Source organism: Aphelocoma coerulescens, chromosome 2 (assembly GCF_041296385.1).
Source record: "Aphelocoma coerulescens isolate FSJ_1873_10779 chromosome 2, UR_Acoe_1.0, whole genome shotgun sequence".
In the NCBI taxonomy this organism is placed as follows: domain Eukaryota; kingdom Metazoa; phylum Chordata; class Aves; order Passeriformes; family Corvidae; genus Aphelocoma; species Aphelocoma coerulescens.
In genome coordinates this window covers 51,383,884-51,408,001 of record NC_091015.1, presented here as the reverse complement: position 1 = coordinate 51,408,001, position 24,118 = coordinate 51,383,884, and the positions used below count along the sequence as shown (strand labels likewise).

The window sequence follows — 24,118 nt, the reverse complement described above, 5'->3', positions numbered from 1 at the left end:
ATGCAAGCACCAAGGCTATTAAGAAATGTAATATCTGAATGTCCTTCATAAGCTGCAGTATAAATTGTACTCTTCTATATCTGTCCAAAGGCAGCTGCTTTGTTCTGCTTTGTCAGGGAAACTGTTAATAATTTAATAATGAAAAGGAACTAATGAGGCCTATGGATTTGAGCCTCATGCTCCGATTATCCAGCATCTAATGAAGTGTGAATTTTGACTGAAGCTTTTCCCACCCTGAGGGGAAAAAGCCACTCTCATGCATGCGGATTCTCCTGTGACTAATGAAGGGTGAGCTCACACTGCAGCTTTTGCTGTACAGGGAGTACAGGTAAGGTTACTGTTTGCTGCATAGGCCTAGTTTCATGACACTTATGAAAACATGTAATTCTGGAAATATCTACCCCTTTAATTCAGATTTGACCAGTGGGTTTGGGAATTACTAGGGAGAATGGACATACTCACAAAGGCTGGTCCAAAGTCATTATTTAAGCCTCAAGCATTTTGAGACATCCCAACATTTTCTTGCACTACTTTGCATTTCAAACATGTGTCACTGGAAAGGTGCAAAATAATTTACATTATGTATTAGCCTAATTTTTGTAACAGGTGAACCATAATGATTCATCTTTTTAAGAACCTATCCCTTCTCAAATCCTAGAGACTAACACACGTGTTTATACACCCCATACTTTTGACAGACAGCTTACACTTTTTGTATCTTATCTAAAATAAGGTTATTTCTAATGTCAGCCAGTAGGTATTCTGTAAAAACAAATATTATCTACCATTTTCTTCCTGTAGTAGATTATGCTTGGATTTAGCAAGGAGGAATGTCGTCTGGTCTGATTTGGATGCATGTATGCCATGAGCAATCCCTCAAACAGATGCATGAGGCTGTTGCTGTCACCTTCCCTAGACAAATACATTCAGGCCAATGACTGACGGGTGAGGTGTGTTTTGCTGTGGCACAGCTATCGTGTATTGGCTGTCCTGTTTTATAACTGACGCGGGGACCAAGGCACGGCGCTTTCATTGCGGGGTAAACCAGGCAAGGCCAACCAAAAGCAGCAGCACAGGGCTGACTTCCCCCAGCAACCTCGCTGCAGCTTGCATGGTTTTACAGGCACGTAGCTACCACATTCATTATGTTTTCACTGCAAAAAAACCCTCACAAAACCAAAACACGGCCCTGTGCCACTGAAGACAAAGCCCAGTGTAAGTGACTGTATATGTGACAGGAGATTAACATTACCTTGTCGGAGACTGGCATTGGTCTCACCCCAGAAGTACGTGATCTAGTGTAAACAGTGATAAAGTTGCCTGAAAACAGGCAATTCCATCCCACTACAACTGCCAGACTCCTTCCAGTCCCTGTTGTCTCCACTTAAGTGCTGCACGTATTCTTGACCCTCTTCTTGGTCTCACACATACCCAGCTACAAAGACTCATCCCATTGAGTAAAACAGCTGTTGTATTGCATAAGTGACCCTAAGTATAGTATCTCAAAATAGCTATGTTGCAGGTGAGATTTTTTTCCCCCTGCAAATGTATCCTTTTCTACCCACCTGTTTTCCCACATAAGAAAACATACAGAAAAGCTGAATACATCTGAGCACAATATCCTGTGTGGCAGTGCAATAGATGATAATGTGATTTCTAGCTGATATAGGAAAGTCCTTTATGCCAAAATATTTTGCAAAGGAACACTTAGTGGCCATGAACTGAATCATCATTTGGTCTTTGTGAGATGTGCCTTCTTCAACATGCCAATGAAAAACAACTGGAAATACATAATTAACTAGAGAGACAGAATCTAGATTTAAGTTTTACAACACAATAAGCATGAGGCATCACCTGATCATGGCAGGCTCAGAAATCCAAGTGGTGCACATCACATGCTTGTGCAAACTCAGACTTGAGAAATCAAGTGATAATCAGGCAGACACAGGTGATGGGCTGGTTATTGCAATCTCCTACATCAAATCCATCTTGTAAATTCAGCAATCAGTTGTGTTTTACTGGTGTCTGAATGGTGCAAGCGTGGAGAATCAAGCCTGATTTGAAAGTGGAGAAATGCTGACCAAATAATGAAATTCTCATTCTTATAGGAGGCAGTGATCAGACTCAACATATCCTGAAATCTTCATGTATTTTTTACCTTATTTCTCTTTTGAAACCTTAAAATACAAAATCATTATGTCCTTTATTATTACATACGATCACACTATTTCAGTTTAGTCATTCCTTGAACTGTATTTTCTGGCTTAGTGTATTCACAAACATTGGTTTCAAGCTAAGAAATTCCAGATTAATTCAATAGCCTCTGCTGTACATAAGCTATTAACAAAAGAATGATATCTAAATTTTGTCAAAGCATGGGAAAAAATGAAAAGCATTTCTCAAACATTTTCTTAAAGTTAGGCTTAGCTGTATAGTGAGGTTTTGTATTCTCTCTTCATATATCTTGATTGGCCATTTCTATTGGAAAAAAAAAAAAACAGGGCACTTTTCAAAGTGCCACTTTCAAGTCTTTTATTTTCCTGGCTATTCAAAGATTTTCCTTCCTTGATCTTCAGAGGAAATTCTTGCATTATTTCTGATGTTCCAAGCAACCACTTTGCTCATCCCTCTTAGCACACACTTAGCCTGAATGCTTCTGTAGCACAACCACTTGAGGTGTTTCCCTCGCCTTCACTACACGTAGGGCCTTGTATGTGTGCAGGGAAACTGCTGTGACAGGGGTATGTGTACAGGGAAGCTCTGAAACCCCTGCCAGGCTCATTCCTCGGCCTGTTCACTCCTACTAGCTTCACTGCCATCCTTTCCTTTCACTCTCCCTGCTTCCAGATGACCTCCACCATCCATTGTGCTCCCACCCTTCTCACCACAGTGAAATCCAACAGCAGTGTGCCTTGATGCCCTCACACCATCGCTACCCAGGCCAGCTGCCCAGGACACAAGGGGCACCATTCCCTGCTGGGGGAGGTGGTGGAGTCATTGTCCCTGGAGGTGTTTAAGGAAAGACTGGACGTGGCACTCCGTGCCATGGTCTGGTTGATGGAGTGGTGTTCGGTCACAGGTTGGACTCGATGATCTCAGAAGTCTTTTCCAATCTTACTGATTCTCTGATCCCTATACTGTCATTTATACGCTATTATTTCTACCCAGAAATCACAGGCGTAGCCCTTTCACGACTTTAACGAGCCCTCCAGCCCCAGCGACCCCTCCAGAGGCACAGGGGGCCGCCAACTCGCCGCCACACAGGTGGCGGACGCGCGGGCTTCTTCGCCCTCCTCACACCTTCAGCGCTTCGCCCTTATTTTCCTTTATTCGCTCTTATTTTTCTTTTTTCTAGGGCGAATTGCTCAAAACCTCCATGAAGGCGAAGCCCAGAGAGGACCGAACCGAGCACTCGCACTGCGCTCCGCTCCGCTCCGCTCCGCTCCCCTCCCCTCAGGCGCTCCATCCCCTGCGCGCCCCCCCCCCCCCACCGCCGCCATTGGCCCCCGTCGTGACTGCGCTTGGCGCGCGGCCTTCCCTCCCCTCCCCGCCGCGCGGCGCAGGCGCGGCTGCGCGCGGGCGTCCGTTGGCCCCGCCCCGCCCCTCGCGGCCCCGCGCGAGCCGCGGCCGTTGTTGTCAGTCGCGACTCGGAGGCGCAGCAGGAGCGGCCGCAGCGCCGGGTCCCGTCCGAGCGCAGCGCGGGCGAGGAGAGCGACCTGCCGCAGCCCCGCCGACCTTCCCCGCTCGGCTTTTGGACTCTCTCTGTCCCTTCTCTGTCCCTCCTTCCCTCCGCGCTCAGCTCCCCGTCCGCGTCGCCGCTCCCGAGGGCAGTCGCAGCGGGCGCTGCCCATGCAGGGGGCGGCGCGGGGCGCGGCGCCCCGAGGAGACGCCGCCGCTGCCGCCGCTGCGGGCAGTAAGTTGCCGGCGGGGTTGGGCCGCGTTCGGCTCAGGCTGGGCCGGTGGGGTGTGGTGGGTTCCTTCCTCCCCCTCCCTGCGCCTTCCCGTTCCTCCCGGAGCCGGCCGAGCCCAATGGCGGCCTCGGCCCAGGGGGAGGAGGAGGCGGTGAGGGGACGTTTGCCGGCCGTCGCCGAAGGTCGGTGTGTCGGTGCCGGCGGGGCTGGAGGGGAGGGCTTGGGAGGGGAGAAGCCGTTGTTTTTGCAGGGACGGCGGACTCCCGGGGTGAGGGTGTTCCTGCGGGGGACGATGGGCTCCCGGGATGCGGGTGTTCCTGCGGGGACGGCGGGATGCCGGGAGCCTCCTGTGGCCGGCAGAGTGTCCGTGCGACACGGCCCCGTGTGACCGCGGTGACACCCGGCCCCGCGCGTGTGACCGGAGTGACACCGGTCTCTCCGTCACTCCTTCGCTGCTGCTGCCCGCGACGGCTCCGCCGAGTAGGTTCCGTTGCTGGGAAGGGAAAAAAAAAATAAACAAGTGAGGCGAGAACCCCGCGGTCCGGCCGCGGATGCGTTTTAGGGGGATGACGGTGCATCTCGCCCCTCGGTATCCGGTGCGTAGCCAACAGGTTTGCCTTCGTCTCCTTCTGCCCAGGGCTGGAGCGTGCCCCTCCTGACAGAGGCTGGAAGTATTGCTCGTTCTTTGTCAGTACGTGCTTTGCTGCTGTCAGCACACTTATTACGTTGAATTCACTGCCTAGAGATTAGTATAGAAATTGGTAGAATAACTAGCAAGGTCCGGCACAGAAGTCTTTGTGCTTCTTGCCAGGTGAGTTTTGGTACCCAGATGCTTAAATTAATGGAAAGCGACTTTTAAGGATAGTTGATGTGCAGTGTAATAGTTGAAGGAGAGATACATGTGGTTGGTTTCATTTGTTTTGTTTTGGTTGGTTTTTTTTTTTTTTTTTTTTTTTTTTTTTAGTAAGTAGACTGAATGAAGTATTGGAGAACATCCACTAGGGCAAAACTCCCTATATTGGCCAGAGGATGGTTGGTGACAAAAGTGACCTATTTTCAGATTGGATGTTTTTATTGGTAAGAGATGCTAGTATACCTGTGAAGGAGAAACCTTTATGTGGGATACATGCATACAGGAAGCTTTGGGTTTTTGCTTATTCACAGATAGTTTCTTATGGATCATCTTGCTTCCAAGAGCTTGTTATGAGTAGATGAGGGCAAAGAAGTGGTTTCTTCAGTGGTACCATTACAGTTACTGGAGCAGCTGAAGTGTATTGTATGATTTTCAGCCATCTAGCATGAATGAAGTGCATGCAAATGTGCTTACGCCTGCCCTCTGTAGTGCAGTCACTACTTAGTCATATCGGCTGCTTTTTTGGAGTTGTTTATTATGGATATATTTAGATCTTCAGGCTCTGGGGAAGGAACATTTTAACGAATCTCTGCAAAGCAAAATCTGTATAGAAGTGTTTACTCACAAATGTTTATTGTGTTAGAATTAAGCATTTCTTTCAAGGCATGCACCATTAGAAGCTGGGTTAAGGAATGGTGGGGTTTTTTTGGCAGATATATCACAGAAAGTGGGAAATTGGCTCGTAGTTGTTTTTGTACTATTGCTGATCCTTGGAAGGAATCTGAAACAAATAAGAACTAACAATCATTGCTAAACAATGCAATCAAATTTTACCTTGTGAAACATGTCAAAATGTTTACTTAAACAGACTAATATCTGCTCCTTTTACTTCTAGTGTATACAACATCCAGATTAGAGGGCTTAATAATAAAAGCTAAGGAGGAGAAAGTCCAGTCTTTCCTCTTATTTTTCCTGAATATTCTAAATGACCAGAAAAGTGGTAGAATGATGACATGATTTTTCAAGTGTTTGGAAGGAGAAGCTAACCTGAGTGCTGGAGCTTTGCCTGGTAGGCAAGGTAGCATCTAAGCACATTCATCTGGCTCTTTTAAGAGAATCTTTTATGATCCACACTTGAGGCTTTCATGAAAAACAGGGAAAAGGGAAAATTGCATCTTAAGTGTACTTACTGTGTTACGGTTTTTGTTTTCATTTTACACAACTGAGAAGCAAGAAAGTACAGTTCGAGTGCTGGACACTCTACAGGTTACTGCTGTTCTGCTGTTCTTTGAATCATCCTGCTATGTGGTGTGGGTGGTTACACTGTAATAAATAGTTTGCTTTCTGATTATTTTAAAGAAGTAGCATGTTAAGGGTATGCATGCTAATATGCTCCTGCAGATGTTCTGCTTGCAGTAGTCATCTTGTGTGCTGTTCTGACCAACCTGGTCTCTTCTAACTGCCTTCGAATCATACTTGAATAATTCTTTTGCAGTCTACACCTTCAGTGTATCATTGTCCCTTTTATCCTGCTGGCAACTCTAATGCCAAAGTAGCGCCTTTGTATTGCTTAGCCTACCTTGCTTTCAAGGGCACAGTATCGTGGTGCAGCTAGGTTTTTTCCTCCCAGTGTGTCTCTTGTGAAATAATGCACTTCTTTTCTTGGATTTTCAAATTCCACTGAACTGCTGTAGCTGTAAAACTTAGTGATGAACTTCTGTTCATTCCTATTTAATAGTGTTTTCTGATTATGTCTTAAAATAAGAAACCAATGAAACATGGTTCAGATCAGGCATATAGGGCTGAAGTGCAGTTTATAATGAATACAGTAATATTAAATTGCATAAACTCTTAACTTTAGTAGCCTGTGAGGTTCTGCTCATCTTCTGTGTCACATTATTTTCAAGCACTTAACTGAAATGCTACAGCTGCTTAATAGTGTACGTACCTGTTGTTTTAACACACATAACAGTATTATGTAAGAGCTTAAGAGGATTTGAAAAAAATGTATATTCCCTTACAATTCTAGGATAACTCACCCTGGCAGAATTCTAGTACACATAAGTTGATTGAGTCACCAATGTGAAGAAGTTAATGAGATATAATTATACTTGCAAAGTATAAAACAGAGCATGTTCACTTTCTGAAAAGCTGAACCCGTCTGTTATAGTGACCTACAACAGTGCTGGGACACAAATGTTGCATTGTATTTGACAGCCTGGTTTTTATTCTTTGTATATCATTGTGGATTTTTCTGCAGCAGTCTCCTATCTAGTTAAACCAACTTTACTTGAGAGATGATAGCCTGGACTTTCATAATCTTAGTTTATGTTGAAGCGTGGCAAATTTCAGGTGTCTGGCTGTTCCTAACTAATTTAGGATGCTATAAATGAGAATAAGGTATTGAAATTGCGTAACTGTAAGTTGGAGTCAATCTATTTATCAAGATTTAAGCAGTTTGTATCCTGTGTGGAAAACATCAGTCTTATAGAGGCAACTTAAGTCAATTCAGTACTTGAATTTTATATTACCAGATGTATTGCTAAACAAATGAAGCTATCTGATGTTCAACCTTGAAGATGTTAAGAAATTTAATAGAAATTATTATTGTTTGTAAGAGGTACTGAGAATATGCGCACATATTTGCATCTGAATACTTGTGTTTGAGATGGCATGTGATGCTTTTGCCTCCCTTGATACAGAAAAAAAGTCACGTTTGTGGTTCTGAATTTACACAACTAAGATGTAGGTGTTAAAACCATGCTAACATTGAAATATTATGCCACACCTAAGTGTTCATTGATTAATGGGGGAATGTTTAGAGCTCCCGTTAATGGTCTTGGCTGCACTGCCTGGCATGACAAAATTATGTGGTAATGTTAATAAACAGATATTTGAAAAAGGTGAAACAATTCTGGGAATTCATGAACATGGAGTAGATGAAGCAGCTCCTCTGAAAGTTTAGTTTGGTGGAGAAGTCTGAGTTGTCTGCTTTCTGCAAAGGTCCTGTCATAAGTTTCCTAGAAATAAAGATTTAATGTCCTGTCTAAAAGATGGTGGTAGTGTCATGAATCACCTGATATGCAAAATATTTCTGCATCAGTTTCATGTTCCTCGTTTTTTGGGGGGAAGAAAAAAGAAGTAAAAAAGGAAAATATGATGGGATTCATAATATTAAAAGTCTTCAAAAATCTACTTGGATACTGTTTATCAAGCTTGGAAAAGTATAATTTTGGGCTAGGGAGTCCAACTACCATGAGTTATCTCTGTTGCTTGTACAAGTGTTGACTAAAATACCAGATCTTGGTTGGTTAGATGTATGAATGTCTGTAGCTAAGAAACCCATGCTAATTTTCTATAGCTGAGCAAAAGAATTTCTGCTAGTGGGAACTGCAAAATATGAGAATTTCAATTGAAACTAATTTTTTTTATATATTATGACATCACAGGGTCTGATCAAAGTTTTATTGCTGATTTACAGATACAGAAAGAAAGTACTAGCAGGTATCACAAAACTTGGAGCAAGTCCTTTAAAAAGATGTTATCACATACTATTATGTAGAAGATAATTTACAAGGCGTGGCCATTTGGGAAGATGTAGTATTTTTCTATACAATAAAACTTTAGGAGCAGCTTCAGAGCTGAAGTGCTGTATTGCTGAAGCCTCTGCTACTTGGACAGGGTAGTGTCTCTATTGCTTTTTTCTTTAGCTACATACTGGCCTTCAAGAGTAGGCATAAAAGGAAAACAGATATATGAGATTAATTGCTTTTGGAGCTGTGGCTGGCATGAGGACTTTAAATGGTGTAAAGCTATTGCTGAGTTTTTGAATCCATAGGGCAGCTTGTATTTGTCTTTTGTAATACCTCCTCTTAGAAATGGAAAGTACCTTGTGAACTGCAGCGATTATCAGCAAGGTTGTGAAAGTACTTTAGGCTTTTAACATATTTCACAATTGGAACCAGTGCCAGTAACTACCGGTGATGGGTTTGTCAGTGAATGTAGTTCCATCAGTCTTCATGCATCTGTCCTCTTAATAGCTTTGGTTTCTAGCCTGTAATCATAATCTTGCTGTTACTACTACTGTCTCACTGTTGCTTTGCAATCTATACATCAGTGTTGTCTGTATTTTTTCTCATTCACCTGCTTGGAAAGAAAAAGGAAATGGACATTCTTGACTTTTAAAGTGGAGGCCTTGAAGGACCAGCTCAGATCCCGTGGCTTCTTTAAGCTGTCTGTATTGAAGATGATTCTCACACAGATACCAATTATCTGGTGGAGTTTCTACAACACAGTTCTCAAGTTTTAGTGTGCTCTTTTCTAGTGTTCTGCAGACCACTCATGACAGCTTAGCATTGTGAAAGAGGAAAGCTTTAACTGTCTATGCTTGATGTGGCTGCAGTAATCTTCAAGAAAATAGATGGTAGACAGTGACTATAGGTCTGAAAGTTTGGGAATTTTTCATCTAAGAAATAAATATGTTCTTAATTGATGATATCCTGAATCATGTGTTGTATCTTTTAAATTTTCTTTTTCTCATGCACTGGATCTGTCTCAAAGTGTCTTGCTCTTAGAACTCAGGTCATGCAGGCTCTCATCTTCTTCTGTTACAAAATGCTGTTAGTAACTTTTTTCTTAAATCTATAATAGCGCTACCCTTCCCATCCTCCAACATTTTGTTGGTCCAGGAGCAATGTTTTACCAAGTTTATTGACCTGCCAAATATTTCTGCTGCTGGCTATTCACTGAATAATGGACCTTAGAGTTTAAGAATTCTTGTTAGCGTTTTGCTTTTATTTCAATTCTAAGAAGAGTTAAGGCTAGACATAAGTAGCTCTAATGCCTGCAATACATTCCAAAATAATGAAACATAAAAATTTCACTGGAGATTTCTCAAATGTTTAGAATGGCAAAACTTCATCAGCAATTGGCACCTCTTATATACTTTCAGAGCAAAATTCTATATACTGTTTAAAACTAAGGAATACAATTAAATTGTTCAGGTTAATTCTTCTTTTTATGTTTGAAATACAGCATTACTTGATAACTCTTCATCATGGTCTTCATCATTTTAGGGGTAGCCAATGCTGAATAGTAGAGAGGTTTGCTGATACATCTTGACATTTTAGTAACACAGTATGAGCTGGTTTCTGACACTGAGGCCTAATAGGAAAATAAAATAAGTGCATGTACACCTTGAAAAAATCTCCTGTAGTATTTTGTTGTGGAACTCACTTGGAGCAGGAGAGTTCATGGGGTTTGTCATCAGTGAAAGGGAAGATATGTGTGTATGCTGTGGTGCAGTCATGTAAAGTGGAAAATAAAGCTTTAGAAGGCATTGTGTATATAAAGGCTGAGTTGTAATACAGCTGCCACTGTGAATTGTGTCTTCCTCCACCCCCCAAAAATGCTGCATCTACAAAATGTTTGGCTGTAGGGCAGGTATAGATTGCCATGATTTCTTTGAGTAACTTTGAATGGTGGTTGTGAAAGCTTAGGCCATAGGAGGGTGGAGGAGGAAGGGCTCTGCTGGACCGTGACACCTGTGCATGCAAACAGAAGGAGAATACACTTTCCTGGGATCCTGACTCCCATAGTGAGTCTTGAATATTCAAGAAACACTGGGTACTAGGAGCTTAAGAAGTTTGAAGTATGCTGGAGGAGTCGAGTAATGACAAGTTTTCAGAGCATGTGATATGCATTGAGTGTATACATTCTTCACATGTCACTCTTGCAATGCCTTTTACCTGCTTCTAGTGTGTTGGTGCTCCCTTTTACCAAAAGAAAGGTGGTAAAAAACCTTCTGGGGGAAAGCAAATTGACACGTTAGTGAAGGTATAACAGTGCAAGTAGTGGCTCATATAGTAACAAGATAGACTGTTTTTAAAGGTTTGTGGATTAGCCTGTAAAGATACCTTATATTAGGATGGCAGATAAAAATTGGGAGGAAATATTGGAAAAAAAATGAAAAATTATACTTGCACTTTGTTTACTGAGTTAATATGTCCTTCAGTTTGCTCTCAGATTCTGATGATTTGTACAAATTCCTTTCAGAGTGAAAAAAAATTGCTTCTGAATCTCCATATTCCATTTATGTCAAATTATGGATTTAGTGTTTCTAGGAACACTAGCAACATAAGTCTTACTCTCAAGATACAAATATAAATAATTGGAATAGATGCTGTTACTTATCTGAGACAAAAGAGAGCAAAAGGAGAAAAAGGGTAAAAAGAAACTTCTTTAATCTATCCGGTAGATGTGTATAATGTGTGCATCCACTGAACTATTCATTCTGAACTCCTGTTACAGAAAATGAAAGCGTGTGCTTTTAAGAAATGATTAATTTGATCTATTTGGCTATCTGCTTTAGGGCGCACTTTGTTTTATCACAGGCTCTTATCTGTGTTGACTGAATCTCCATTTATCGAGAAGGGAGACAGGAATGGTTAGCTGTCTGTGGACGGATGAGTCCCAGTGAGGATTACTTCAGCTTTCATGTCTGTTAGCCTGATAATGCAGGGAAGTCTTTGCACTGATAATTTTTCAACATTTTGTTTAAATGGGACCTTGAAGCTTCATTTTCTAAAGTAAGCTAATACGCACATTAGGGTAAGATGAACTAGGCTGGTTTTACATGCAGTATATAATCTGATGAAACTTTTTGAATAGGGTGAATTGCTTAAAGAAAAATTAGTGTCTCTGAAACATGCTCCTTTTTCTAAACAGATCTATTCATCCATCTTTTAAAGATGGCTGAACCACAGTACTGTTGTTAAGCTTCTTAATAAGATGCATGTGATATTACAAAACAGCTCCTAGAGATCTCCATTAGTGGCTGTTTGCAGTGTTTTGTGGCATAGGCATATGAGCTTCTAGGGAAGGAAGGATCAGTTCTGAATTTATTTACTGGTAAATGTCTACATTGCATAAAATGAGTATTGGGGGTGTTGCTGAGTTCTGGTATAATTAGGGAAAAATGCATTTTTAGAACCATAATTAGCCACATGGATTAAACGCTACCAATGGTTACTGAACTCACCAACTAGAAAAACCAAACTCTAATGCTGAAAAATGAACTTATCAGGGATTTGAGATAATGTGAAAGGAAAGACAGGTGATAAAACTGTCTCTTAAATGCCTTTTCTCAGGCTGTCATTTGGCTTGCTGCTAAAGTGTGGCTGGTGGAAACTTTGCTTGTCATCTGCTTTAGTCTGCAGCTCCTTCATTTGGTCAAAATGTTTGAGGGGTCACATTGTAAACTGGATCACTGAAATGATCCATCATTAAAAGTGATCCTGTGTTGAAGGGTGATGGCAAAACTAGAGGTTTGGCAGTTTCATCTATAATTAGCCCCAGAAGTTCCACTGTTGTAACTAAGGAGACAAAAACAAAGGAAGGGTCTCAAAGAGGCTCCAGCTTGAAAGTTACGAAAATGTGCTCTTAGTTGATCCTTAAGTACTGTCAAAATTATACTTTCTTACTCTTGAGAGAAACTGAGAAAAAGAAACTGCTCTGAAATGTATTGTTATGGCAACTGCACTCCTTTACATAGCTTATTTAAATTGTAACCAAGGCTTGCATCTATATACACTATAACATTTTTGCATCCACTTCCTACTGCTGAACAATTCTAAATTTTGGTATGTTCAAACCATGTGTTGCATCTAAGATTCTTGTATTTAGCCGTGGGAGCTTCATCTATGCAGATTTATTTTAAAACCATGGAGTTAAGGGTTAGCTGGTCTGTTATTGTGGAGACTTTAAGTTAAATTGTTAATGAATATGCATTAATTTTATTTCAGCTTATGGGGCTGCAACATTAGTAGACGTAATTTATCTTCCATTTCTGTAATCTCTTATCCTGTTGTTTACTCTCTGATATATTTCTTCGTGGCTTAAGCATAACTGTTTTTTGCTGGAATTCTGTTGACAGGCTGATATTTATGTGTAATCTGTGATTTAGAGTTAAATCACTTGTTGAGTTTGTACAATGAGTGTGCCAAGTGAACAAAGTAATGAGCATAAATCTTTCCTTACTGCTGAGTGTTGCAGTTAAATTCAGACAAGTTGTCTTTAATTTGTGTGCTCCAGTTTTCCTTTAATTTCTTTAATCTAGAAGCAGGAGTCTGATTAGGATGCTCTGGAGACAGCAGTACTATAAAGCATGTTTGTGTGGGGTTTTTTGTTGTTGGGGGTTTTTAAAAAATTCTGGCAATCCCTTTAGGAGTGAGACTCTGGAGTTGCACAACCATATTGGGCACAGCTGATTAATATATCCCCTATTGCTTCATACAGGCTAAGATTAGGTGGTTTATGTGTGTGCATGGACCGTTTTTCATTAGTCTCCATGTTGGGGTTAGGTCAGTAAGATGGAACATTATACAACTATACAGTAAAGCATTGCTTGAAAACATTGTCAGTGCGCAGTAGTAGTGAAAATGCCCTCAAACTGGCCTAAGAGAGTAGAATAGAACAAACCAAAAATGAGTAGAGAAGGGTGAGAGGAATGCTGAAGCCTGTGGAATAACCTCTGCAAAAGGAACGATAGACTAGGACTTGAACAAGATTGAACTGAATCTAGAAGGGAGGAAATGCTGTGAGTTGCTTGAGGCAAGGTAAATGGAGTATGATAGTTCTTGTTTTGGAACAGACGGTGAATGAGAAGATGCACAAATTATCAGGAGATTAAAAACAAACAGGAGGAAGTGGTTCTTCTCATAGCACATAGTTAAGCTATTCAGCTCTGCTGCAGTATGTTCTTGATGCTAAAAATTCACATGCTTTAATAAAGCACCTGCCCTCTTTCACAGAGAGGGGTGGGGTGGAATCCATCAAGTGCTATTAAACACAAGCCCACTGCTCTCAAATGTAAAGAAGTTTTTGAATCTCTGAAAGATAAGGAGAGTTTTACTGTTTATTGTTGCATTTGCCATTGTACTATGTTGTTCCCTATGCATCCTGTAATAGTTTCTACCAGGTAGGAGAGTGTTTGACACAGGCATTTGATTTAATGTAGAATGCTTTAATTCAGTTTTGTGCTTTTTTGAATAAGGATGGGAGGGTGTTACATGGGAATGGTAGGGGAAACTGTAAGATGAGCAGTATGGGAAGTAGATATGCCAACCATCTTCTAGTGGAGTGGTTTTTGAAAGAGCATGTGAAGCATAGTGCTTAATAGCAGAATGGAAGGGTGCATGCAGCAACAAAAAACCCAGAGAAGTTTGTTAAAGCTTGATGACTATCTTTAAAGAAATGCAAAACCCCAAACCTCAATGTTTATATTGTTTGTTATTTTATTAATGCTTGTTATATGTAACTGTTCCTTGTCTAGGTTATGAAGTTTTGGAAGTTAATTGATTTCATTTAAATTTCACAGGGGTGGAGGTCTCAAACTGAATTCTATGTGTTTCGTGGAAGCAGACAGCTGGATGGTGAAGAGGTTATATCATGGCTCCAGCTGAGAGAAGCGGTAAGGTGAGCTTGTTAAACATCAGAGAATCCTCATAGGACCCCCAGCCTTGTAATTGAATTAATATGAAACCAGGTTCATTAGTTTCACTGTCTGTGAAATAACTTGTTTAGCAGGGAGTGTTTTTAATCTAAAGCTTACATTTCAACTTGAGAATAACTAATGTAAGGGTCTGTTTGTTTCCCAGCTTCCATTTCGAAGATTATCTTTTTGAAGTTCAGTTTTGAAACTGAAAATATATTCTAAAGAGCTATGTTTTCTGTATTTTAGAGTTGGCAATGAGCCATTTAATTTTCATACTTCTAACTACATATTTCTATCTTGCACTCAAAGTTGGAGAAATGGTTAGCTTTTTGATAGCTACAATTTTTTATTTAAACATTAATCTGTTAACAATGCAGGAAAAGGTTTTGGGAGGTTTTGTATGACAATGGGATGTAAGACCTTCAAAATCAGTTTTGAACATGAATATTTTATAAGTTGGGTCTTGTTTGCTTAAATGCTAAACACCTAGTGAGCAGGAATTCAGTATAAAAAAGCTGAACTCTTGAGTCTTCTCTGCTTCCTTTGCACTCTTCTTCCCCTTCTCCTCACTCATTCCCAGGACTGCTGAACATATGCAGCCTACCTCCAAACTTTTTATCACCAGTTTGTATAACTTCAGTCAAAATATTTAACAAGATATTTTATTTGCAGTAAGTACATCCGACCCAAATGTTTCATTTCAGCCTTTAAAGCTTTGTTCATTTGCTGTAATTATACTATTGATTGATAATGCTCAAGCTAATTAGAGTAACAAAATTAAGTATTGTATGTCACTCTGAGCTTTTCTAAACAGAAAGCTGTTAAAAGGGAGGAGGTAGAAGTCCCAAGTCATGTCATCAGAACTTTGTATTAGAGCTGTTTGATGTGCAGTGTGAAGGGATGTGCCAAAAATGAGATGTATGAAGTATGTTCCTTTTGCTGATATTCTGTGCTGCCCAGCTGTTTTATAATGTATCTGGAAAAGTTACATATTTCATCTTGGCCAATTTTAACTGTCCTTATAATATCGATTTCTTCAAGTGCTGCCTGAAAGGTTTCTGACTCAAGACAATGAAGGCTGCTGAATTTGGGACAAATTTTCATTATTGCAGTGTTGAAACTCACTTTCTTCAAGCATACTGATAATGTGATGTCAGAAATCTGCACGTTAGCACAGCCTGGCTTATTAAAGCCTTTGCAAAAATTCCTGAAGATTATTAATAAATAATCTGTTGTCATCTGCTATTATAACTTGGGGTAATTACAGGATAATAATTTTGCTTACTCTTATACAAGTATATAATCTTGTCTCTTTATTCTTAGGTATGCTTGGCAGTGATTATGGACTATTTATTTGCATCAGATACACTTGTATGAAAATACCACATTTCCAAAGAGCTTGAACATTATTTCATCTTCTGAAACAGAATGGCAGGCTTCAAACGAGGATATGATGGAAAAATTGCAGGATTGTATGACTTGGATAAAACTTTGGGCAGAGGCCATTTTGCTGTGGTCAAACTTGCTCGGCATGTCTTTACGGGTGAAAAAGTAGCAGTAAAAGTCATTGACAAGACCAAACTGGACACTCTCGCCACTGGACATCTCTTTCAGGAAGTCAGGTGCATGAAATTAGTGCAGCATCCCAACATAGTGCGGCTGTACGAAGTGATTGACACCCAGACGAAGCTGTATCTCATCTTAGAGCTAGGGGATGGCGGAGATATGTTTGATTACATCATGAAACATGAAGAAGGTCTCAATGAGGATCTGGCAAAAAAATACTTCGCTCAGATAGTTCATGCTATATCCTACTGCCATAAACTGCATGTAGTTCATAGAGACTTAAAACCCGAGAATGTGGTTTTCTTTGAAAAACAAGGACTTGTGAAATTGACTGATTTTGGCTTCAGCAACAAATTTCAGCCGGGAAAGAAGCTCACCACAAGCTGTGGATCTCTTGCCTATTCTGCTCCTGAAATTTTACTTGGGGATGAATATGATGCACCAGCAGTGGGTATGTATGTCCACTTTGAGTTGAGCCAGTAATCTACAAACATAAATACCATCATCTTGTACCTCTGTTTTCTGTTTCAAGATAATGCCATATGTGGAAGCCAGCTAATTGGCAAGAAGTAATATAACCTGGATGAGCTGTGGATGAGTTACTGCTGGAGCAGCTCTTGTTTGAAAGAGATACTCAAACATTCTCAAAAATGCTTAAAAGTTCTTTTTGTATGAAATGATGCAACTGTATACATTGTAATTTTTTTTTATTAATTATAATGTGGATGCAATGGGTATATTTGTAAATACTTTGTTAGGGAGAACCCATATTCTTTTTGGAAAAGTTGCCTGTTTTGAATTTATTTTTAACTTGACCCCACACTCTGTTGTACCCAACCACTGGTGACATTCTTTGCTCCATTTAGCCATGTAAGAATAGCATTGTGAGCCCAGGCTGCTTACATGTTCTGCTGCAAGGTGGTGGGAAGCCATTTGTACCAAGTACTAACAGCTATCAAAGGAGGAGACAGGGAGTTAAAGAAAGCTTCAACTCCCTCTACCCCTTCTCTGCCCTTTTTTTGTCTGAGAAGTGAAAGTAGCAGATGAGTTCCCAGTTGCTCCTGAGTGTATAAAAGGTAAAAGAAATAGTAATGTGTAAATGAGTCTGCATGTTTCTAGCTGCAAAGCGGAGTGTGCAGGGTGGACTACTACATATGATTCTCTTACTGTCTTTCTAAGGTCTACTGCTTATTCTAGTAGAAGTAATTTTCAGTCTTTTTAGAATAGCTGTAAACATTGATAGGGTCACTGAATATTGTCTTGTAGTCATATAGATTGCTTAAATCTTAGCTGAGGTACGTGAGTGAGGTACAGGTCACTTCTCCAGCAGGTGTAGGTACCTACAATTCCAAACGGTGCTTCAAAAATAGCTTCTGGTAGTCAACATGCCTCTTGTTCTTGTTTGCTCAGTATCTGATACTTTCACAGGGGTTAATAGCACCCATTAGGACTCTATACATGGCTGTGTGTGTTTTGTTACGTTTCATAGTAGTGACTGTAGTGATGGTTTAAATTAATACAGAGTTGTCCAGGTTTTTGCTAATTTTCCTGAGGTAAACAAGCAGCTAATTTTGGGTGCTGACAGGCATACAAAACTGTTGAACTACAATTCTTGCATTATTTTTAAATACAAATATTTTCAGCTATTAGGTATTACAGTCTTTGCCTAAACATTTGAATAACACTTCATGGCTTCTGACTTTGAATAGGTGTTGTTTTTCTGGGTTTTCTGGACTTGAAAGTACTTTCATAAGTGTGCTATAATTAGGAATTTTGGATCTCTGTTATTTCTGGGTTTGTAAATCCATGTTGATGCTGGAGTGATACTTTACAAAATTATTTCTATTTAGAGACAGATGTTTTAGATGAGTGGTTCTGGTTTTATTAGTGGCCAACTAGAGCTCCTAAGTTGTTCTGTGTTCTCCTGTGTCTTTTTATTTTGAGAATTTCCTGAAGCATGAGTGTAACTGATAGCTGTGGCCTTCAAAACAGGATAGAAAAGTGCGTTTGTTAAATATTCTGTACAGTGCCTTATGTGAATTTTTTCTTGAAAAATGGAATTGCAGTCAAATTTTGGAGGATGAGCAAAAAATTAAGTTTTGATATTGCTGCCCAGTTGAAGATGCTTGGGAAAAAGGTGGTGTGTGGAGATTAATGGGGGGAGGGGGAATTAGGAGCATTATGACCAGATGGTCCAAATTGAATTACATAGTTAATAAAGCATGCTTTGGACCTCTTAATCATAAATGTAATAACGTTTGTTAGAGGAGTTTGTAAACAATTAGGGAGGTAAACTTCTGAATAGTACTAAAAGAAAATTTTTGAATGGATTCATAAAGGGGGAAGTCTGGCTAATATGGAATGGATTGATGTGAAAAATAGAAAAATTAGGAAAAAATGAAATTATTTTAACTTGTGTCTAAGGATGCCAATTATCTTCTATTTTGGAGAATATTTAAATACACATCAGGGGTTAGTTCTTGCTTACTTTTTCCCCATGCTGTCTCAGCTACTGGATACTTAAAACTTCTGTCCTAGTTGACCAATTGCAGTGCTTGTATCCTAACATTTTAGTGGCATATTTTTCATCACTTTGTAATGCACTACAAGTTCTCTATGAAGTACTGTCAGTTAACAGAGTAAAAATACCAAAATTTACTACAAGATTCTGATAAGCTGATGACCTTGAAGGGTCTGTATTTTCCTTTTCTAACTATGGGTAAAAAGGTAAGATACACTATACAAGTTTTCTAAATATGATTTATGTATTTTAAGTACAGAGATTGTGGGGGAAGAAAAAATAGGGCCTTCTTTAAAGCCCTCCTTCCCCAAAGAAATCCTAAACATAAGTTAAGGAAATTTATCACTAAAAATGTAATTATGTAACTGAGAAATCAGCTTCTGCAAACTTGAAAGATAAACTTTCATTCTAGGATGAGGTTGTACTTGTGGACTAGGTGTATGTATAAATTCAGAAGTAGAAATTTTCAAGACAGAAATTGCAACAGTTACATTGTGATGCCAGTACTGTGCAAGGTGTGTATATTTAGCTTGAAATAGTGGTGGAGTGCTGTGAACTCATTCAGCTGTTGGCTGAATGGGGCTATTAATATTGCAATAATAGCGACTGACAATGGCAGAGATTTTTCTGCCAGTTAGGATGAAATTACATTACAGCTGAACCAATCTAAAAACTTACTCCTTAGTAAAAAGGAGGTCATGCTTTCCCCAGTACAACTTACATGGTCATGCCCCCTTGTGAGCATCTGACCACTTGAAATCCAATGCAGTTCACTAAAATGACAAATTGAAATGGATTCCCCTGCTTTTACACTTTGTGCATATTAAGGTACATTTGCATTCATTATATTTTTAAAACCCCACACCTGTTTTTATTTATGGAAAATTGTTGCAAAAATCACTCGAAGAAAAATCAATTGGGGTATATGATGGGGTTATTTTGACCAAAGACTTAGCCACAAACATGGCTTTTGGATCTCTTATGAATAATACTAGAATGAGTATATAAAGGAAGATAATTTATATTTTATTTCAACAAACAGCTTAAATATTTAGGGCAAATCTTTATTAAGTTATATGCTTAATAAAGGTAATAGAAAAGCTTGTTTTATGAAAACATAACTGTTTCAGCTAGTTGAGGGTTTAATCTGCCCTTTGTGATGTCACTTGAAAATCTGCACACTTGAAAAGAGCCTGGTTAATTTAGGTCTCTCATTTCCTTTTGTGTTTAAAGCTGTAGTTATAATGATGCAAGAGGAATATTGGGCAATGATATAGGTTCCCAGGGCTTTTCAAAAAGCTGAGTGAGTTAGATAATGAGAAGTTCTGTTGCTTGTAGTTTCCCATGTTTTTTTCATACTTAATTAAAATTTGTTCTAATCAGAGGAAAGTGGGAGGACTGTTGTTGGACATAAAGTTCATTTCCTAAATGAAATGGACATGCTACTTTAGATCAGAGTTCTGTCTAGAGCAGTGGTGTGATACTGTGAATTCCATCAGTATTTAAAAGTTGATAACTACAGATGAGAAAGAATAGTGTGCCTCTGGTAGTACTCTTCCTCTTGCTCTAGCAGCATCAGCAGAGATTGGATTATTAAATAAATAGAAGTTGCCTCGTTCCTAGGTGATGAAATTTAGTTGGAGTTTTTCAGATCAGTTGATTCTTCAGCAGAGGGGAAGTTCTATTTTGGCATCTCTACAAAGTGTGAAGTGCTGTGTAGGCTACAGTAACTCTGGAAGACATAGATACTTGTGATAGGTTTGTATTAAAGTGGTTGGGGATTTTGCAGATGCATGGAAACATTTGCAGAGTAAATCCATTCTTCTGGGGATGAGAAATGGGCAAATTCAGATTGTAGCATTGGAATTTTGTATACTTAGCATAGTTGAGCACTGGTCTTCAGAAAAGTACTGTAATGCACAAGTAACACTGTAGTTACCATCACAGTTACTTAGCATTGCAGTCTGTCATCACAGCAACACAAAGAGAATGGTTGCAAGATGTTCCTCATAAAAGACATGACAGTCTTGCAGATAACAAAGAATTTATGTTCTCTGGCAATTTGTATGCAGGTAGTAAAGTTTATTTCTAATGAAAGAGTCCAGTTTTCATGCAGTATGCTTTCCTTTGGTTCTTTTTTTCCCCTCCCCCTCAGTCTAATTATTGTATTGACAAAAAAATACTTTTAGTGCTTAAAATTGAGGATGTTATGCTGCAGCGATTTGAGCCTTGTATTCAGAAGTGAAGCTTTGATGTGATGGAGCTGCAGTGAACTGTGCGAATCTGGGATCCTGATAACTTCTCAGTAAATCTGAGCAAGCTAATATTTATGAAGTATAATTTATGTTCTGTTCTGGATTATTCAAGTTTTCATGCATTCACCAGTTAACTGCTGGGTGAAGCAAAGAATAATTTATCCAAGTGAAACTACAGAGAAGAAGCTGTCAAGATAGGCTTCAGTTACTGCCATATCAGCTAAACTGCAATTTAAGTATAGGGATATAGTTACATTGCTGTGTTTATGGGAGAACTGTTTTCATAGTATTTCAAGCTGCTGTTGTGGAGCAAGGTTTCGTTATCATGAATACATCTCCACAGACAGGAAGCTTAATGTCATGTATCTTTCAAATGAGCACTCAAGATTATTTCCAGCCTGTGGCTGACTAATTTGGCAACACAGATCTGGTGGGACCAAAATCAGTAGCGTACTACCTAGCTATAAACCAGACGCCCACGTTTTGCATTCATGTGTAAATCATGTATTCAGATGTTAATTTTTTATAAATAAAGTACAAATTATACATTATACAGCTAAAATGTGTAGGAAAAGATAGTCCATCAGAAAATACGAAGAATTTTTAAGATACCAGGAGTAAATTGTCTTTATATACCAAAAAAAGAACAAAGTCATTGCAGTGGAACATGTACATGTGTTGTACATGTGCTGTATAGACTTTGATATGTCCAATGATTTTGAGAACATGTTTATAAAGAAGAAAACTTCCTTTTATATTTAATTAATATTGGGTTTTATTCTGGCTAATTATTTTCTGGAGCAGTGGTATTGGAATTCATGCAGAAAATGTTGGTTTAGTTTAGTTTCTTAATATAGATTAGTAACTTTTCTGGGGCTAAACAACAGATACCAAAGGAGATGAGGTAGATTATATTTTTAAATGCAGAACTGATGATTTGGAGTAAAACAGGCCATTTTGGAATAAAGGCAGTGGCATGTGTTCAGTAAGACATTTCAGTGGTGGTATTTTCAGTTAAAATCCCCTTACTGAAATATGAGATGCATTAGTAACTAAAAAAAAGAAATGAACAACTGTTTGTATTTTAGTGGTTTTACTTAACCAGCAAAACCCATGCCATTGACTTCAGGGAAAAATCTTGAAATCATAGAATGGTTTGAGTTGGAAGGGACCTTAAAGTTGGGTTGTATTCTCAATCCCCTGCTGTGGCAGGGACACCTCCCATTAGACCAGGTTGCTCAGAGCCCCATCCAACCTGGCCTTGAGCACTGACAGCCAGTGGGGCATCCACAACTTCTCTGGGCAACCTGTTCCAGTGCCTCACCACCTTAACAGTGAAGAATTTCTTCCTAATATCCAATATAAACCTGTCCTCTCTCAGTTTAAAGCCATTGGCCTTTGTTGTGTCACCACATGCCCATGGAAAAAGTCTCTCTCCAGCTCTCTTGTAGCCCCCTTTAGGTACGGGAGGTGCTCTAAGGTCTCCCCAGAACCTTCTCTTTTCCAGGCTAAACTACCCCAGCTCTCTCAGCCTGTCTCCATAGGAGAGGTGCTTCAGCCCTCTGATCATCTCCATGGCCTCCTCACTGCAGCAGGTCCGTGTCCTCCTTATGTTGGGGCATCCAGAGTACGAGTACTGGTTTGTCAGACTGAATGAAAATAGGAATCACTTCTGAAGATAAGACTTAGTTACTGATGACTGTGTCTTAGTCAAGCGAGATAACTTAGAACAGACTGTTTCACCAGACAGATGAACTAATTAGGAAAATAATTTGCCAAATGCCATTTGCTACTTATGCTCTTTTTTGGAGGAAAGGGGGAAAGGAAAAGATTTCTTCTAATTCTCTTCTCTGCTATGTGTCCTAATAGTAATATTGATTGGATTTGTAGTGCTTTAAAATAAAGAAAAACCTCAGTTCTGCATGTTAATTCTGAAAATGTTAGCCTTGATTGTGGATGTTTTCTTCCTCAGCCTTCAGCAAGGGAAAAATAAATCCATTTTACAAAGACAAAAAAAGTTAACAGATGGTAGCATCTCTGAGAACTACAGAGGTCAGTATACAAGTTCATTCAAAGCCTTTTTCATTAAAAATTAAAGAGTGAAAGAATAGTTAAATCAGCTAAAAATTGAGTATCTATGAAAAAATAATCCTTGTTCTATACTCTTATGCTTGAAATTTTACTGGTCCAATTTGATCATGATCCAGATTTGTCAGTAGTCTTTGCACATGGCAGTGTAAAAATACTTCTGATATATAGAAATGCTGCAATGTTTTAACACAATTACTCTATACCTTCTCGCTACTGACTTTTTATGCAAGGGATGCAACTTTTTAAAGATTTTTAGCTTCTACAGGAGTGGAAATACTTTTTCTTACTCTCCTTTTGAAGCACAGGTGTATCAACAAGCACCATTCAAATGATTCAGTAGTATGATACCAGCTTTTATCTTTTGTACTGTTGTATATTATGTTTCATCACTATTTCTAACAGAAGTCTCATTTGCTGCAGTGTTTCACCTGTCATGTGAATTTTTACTGTTTAATTGTGTTTTGGTTCTTCAGACAATTATGTGGAGCTGTGCTATACATTTGAGTATTCATTCAGTTTCCCTCAGCCTGTGAGTGGGTTCTTAAATTCTAACAAGCATGCTTGCCACTTATGCTCCTGAGCTACCAGCCTGTACCTGCTCCTGAACCCGTCAAGGTTCCACCCTTCAATCCAAATGAAGTAGTTCACGATGGGGTTTTTGTGTCTTGAGTTCAAGAGAGCAGTCTGCAGGTACTGGCCAGTTGCTGCCTAGCCATGAACATGCCCAGAGTGCAGAGATACTGATGATTTTGCGTAGAGTTGTTCCTATTTAGCTCTGCATACAAGAACTAGGTATTGAAGTGCTGATGTGTTGAATCTCTTCCAAGGCTTGTATTCAACAGGTTTCTGTGGATTGAGCTTTCTTCATCAATCTGCTCTGAAGAGGTAGCAGCAGCAGTGGTAACATTCTTCAGTGTCTTAACACAGTGTTTAGAGTAACTGCCCATAATCCTGGAAATTTGGGTCCACTTCCACCCTTCATTTATTTACAGTCTGTTGATACCTCTGTAGCGGCAGAATAAACATGTAAACATTTGTCATCTCCATAAAAGTTGGTTTGTTTCCTTTTAGCTTAAGTGGCTCCTAGCAGAAAATAACTCTAATGTTCAAGCTGTTATAGTAAATACTGTGAAGAGAAATTTATAAAACCTGGCTAAATTTACTCAGTATTACAAATAATTTTTGTAGAAAGATCCGTCTTAGCAGCTGAGCAATATACACTGTAAACTGTTGAGCGTTTCTAAATTTAAATTAGGAGGAAAAAAAAAATCCACCCTTTTTCCCATCAAGGTCTGAAATAAACAACTTCAATAAGCAGACTCAATTTACATTATATGTGTAAATGCAAATGTGTCTATTCCAAAATGGGTATGGATTTTTAATTGCTTAAAATCACAAGTTCATATAGCATATATAAAGTGTGACACT

At 39.4% G+C, this 24,118-nt stretch overlaps 1 protein-coding gene across 3 annotated transcripts in view; it reads left to right on the top strand.

Moving 5' to 3' along the window:
• The first annotated feature begins 3,610 nt into the window (after positions 1–3,610).
• The window catches only part of SNRK (SNF related kinase), a 38,632-nt gene continuing 18,124 nt past the window's right edge, over positions 3,611–24,118 (top strand). Inside the window, exons 1-3 of one of the 3 annotated variants that reach the window (XM_069007407.1) lie at positions 3,611–3,913; positions 14,141–14,233; positions 15,581–16,274. In XM_069007407.1, the coding sequence (XP_068863508.1) occupies positions 15,686–16,274 (589 nt within the window). In that variant the 5' untranslated portion in view covers positions 3,611–3,913; positions 14,141–14,233; positions 15,581–15,685. Of the gene's footprint in view, positions 3,914–4,885; positions 4,989–14,140; positions 14,239–15,580; positions 16,275–24,118 lie in introns of those variants that run through there. The other 2 variants (XM_069007406.1, XM_069007408.1) reach the window with 2 other exon arrangements.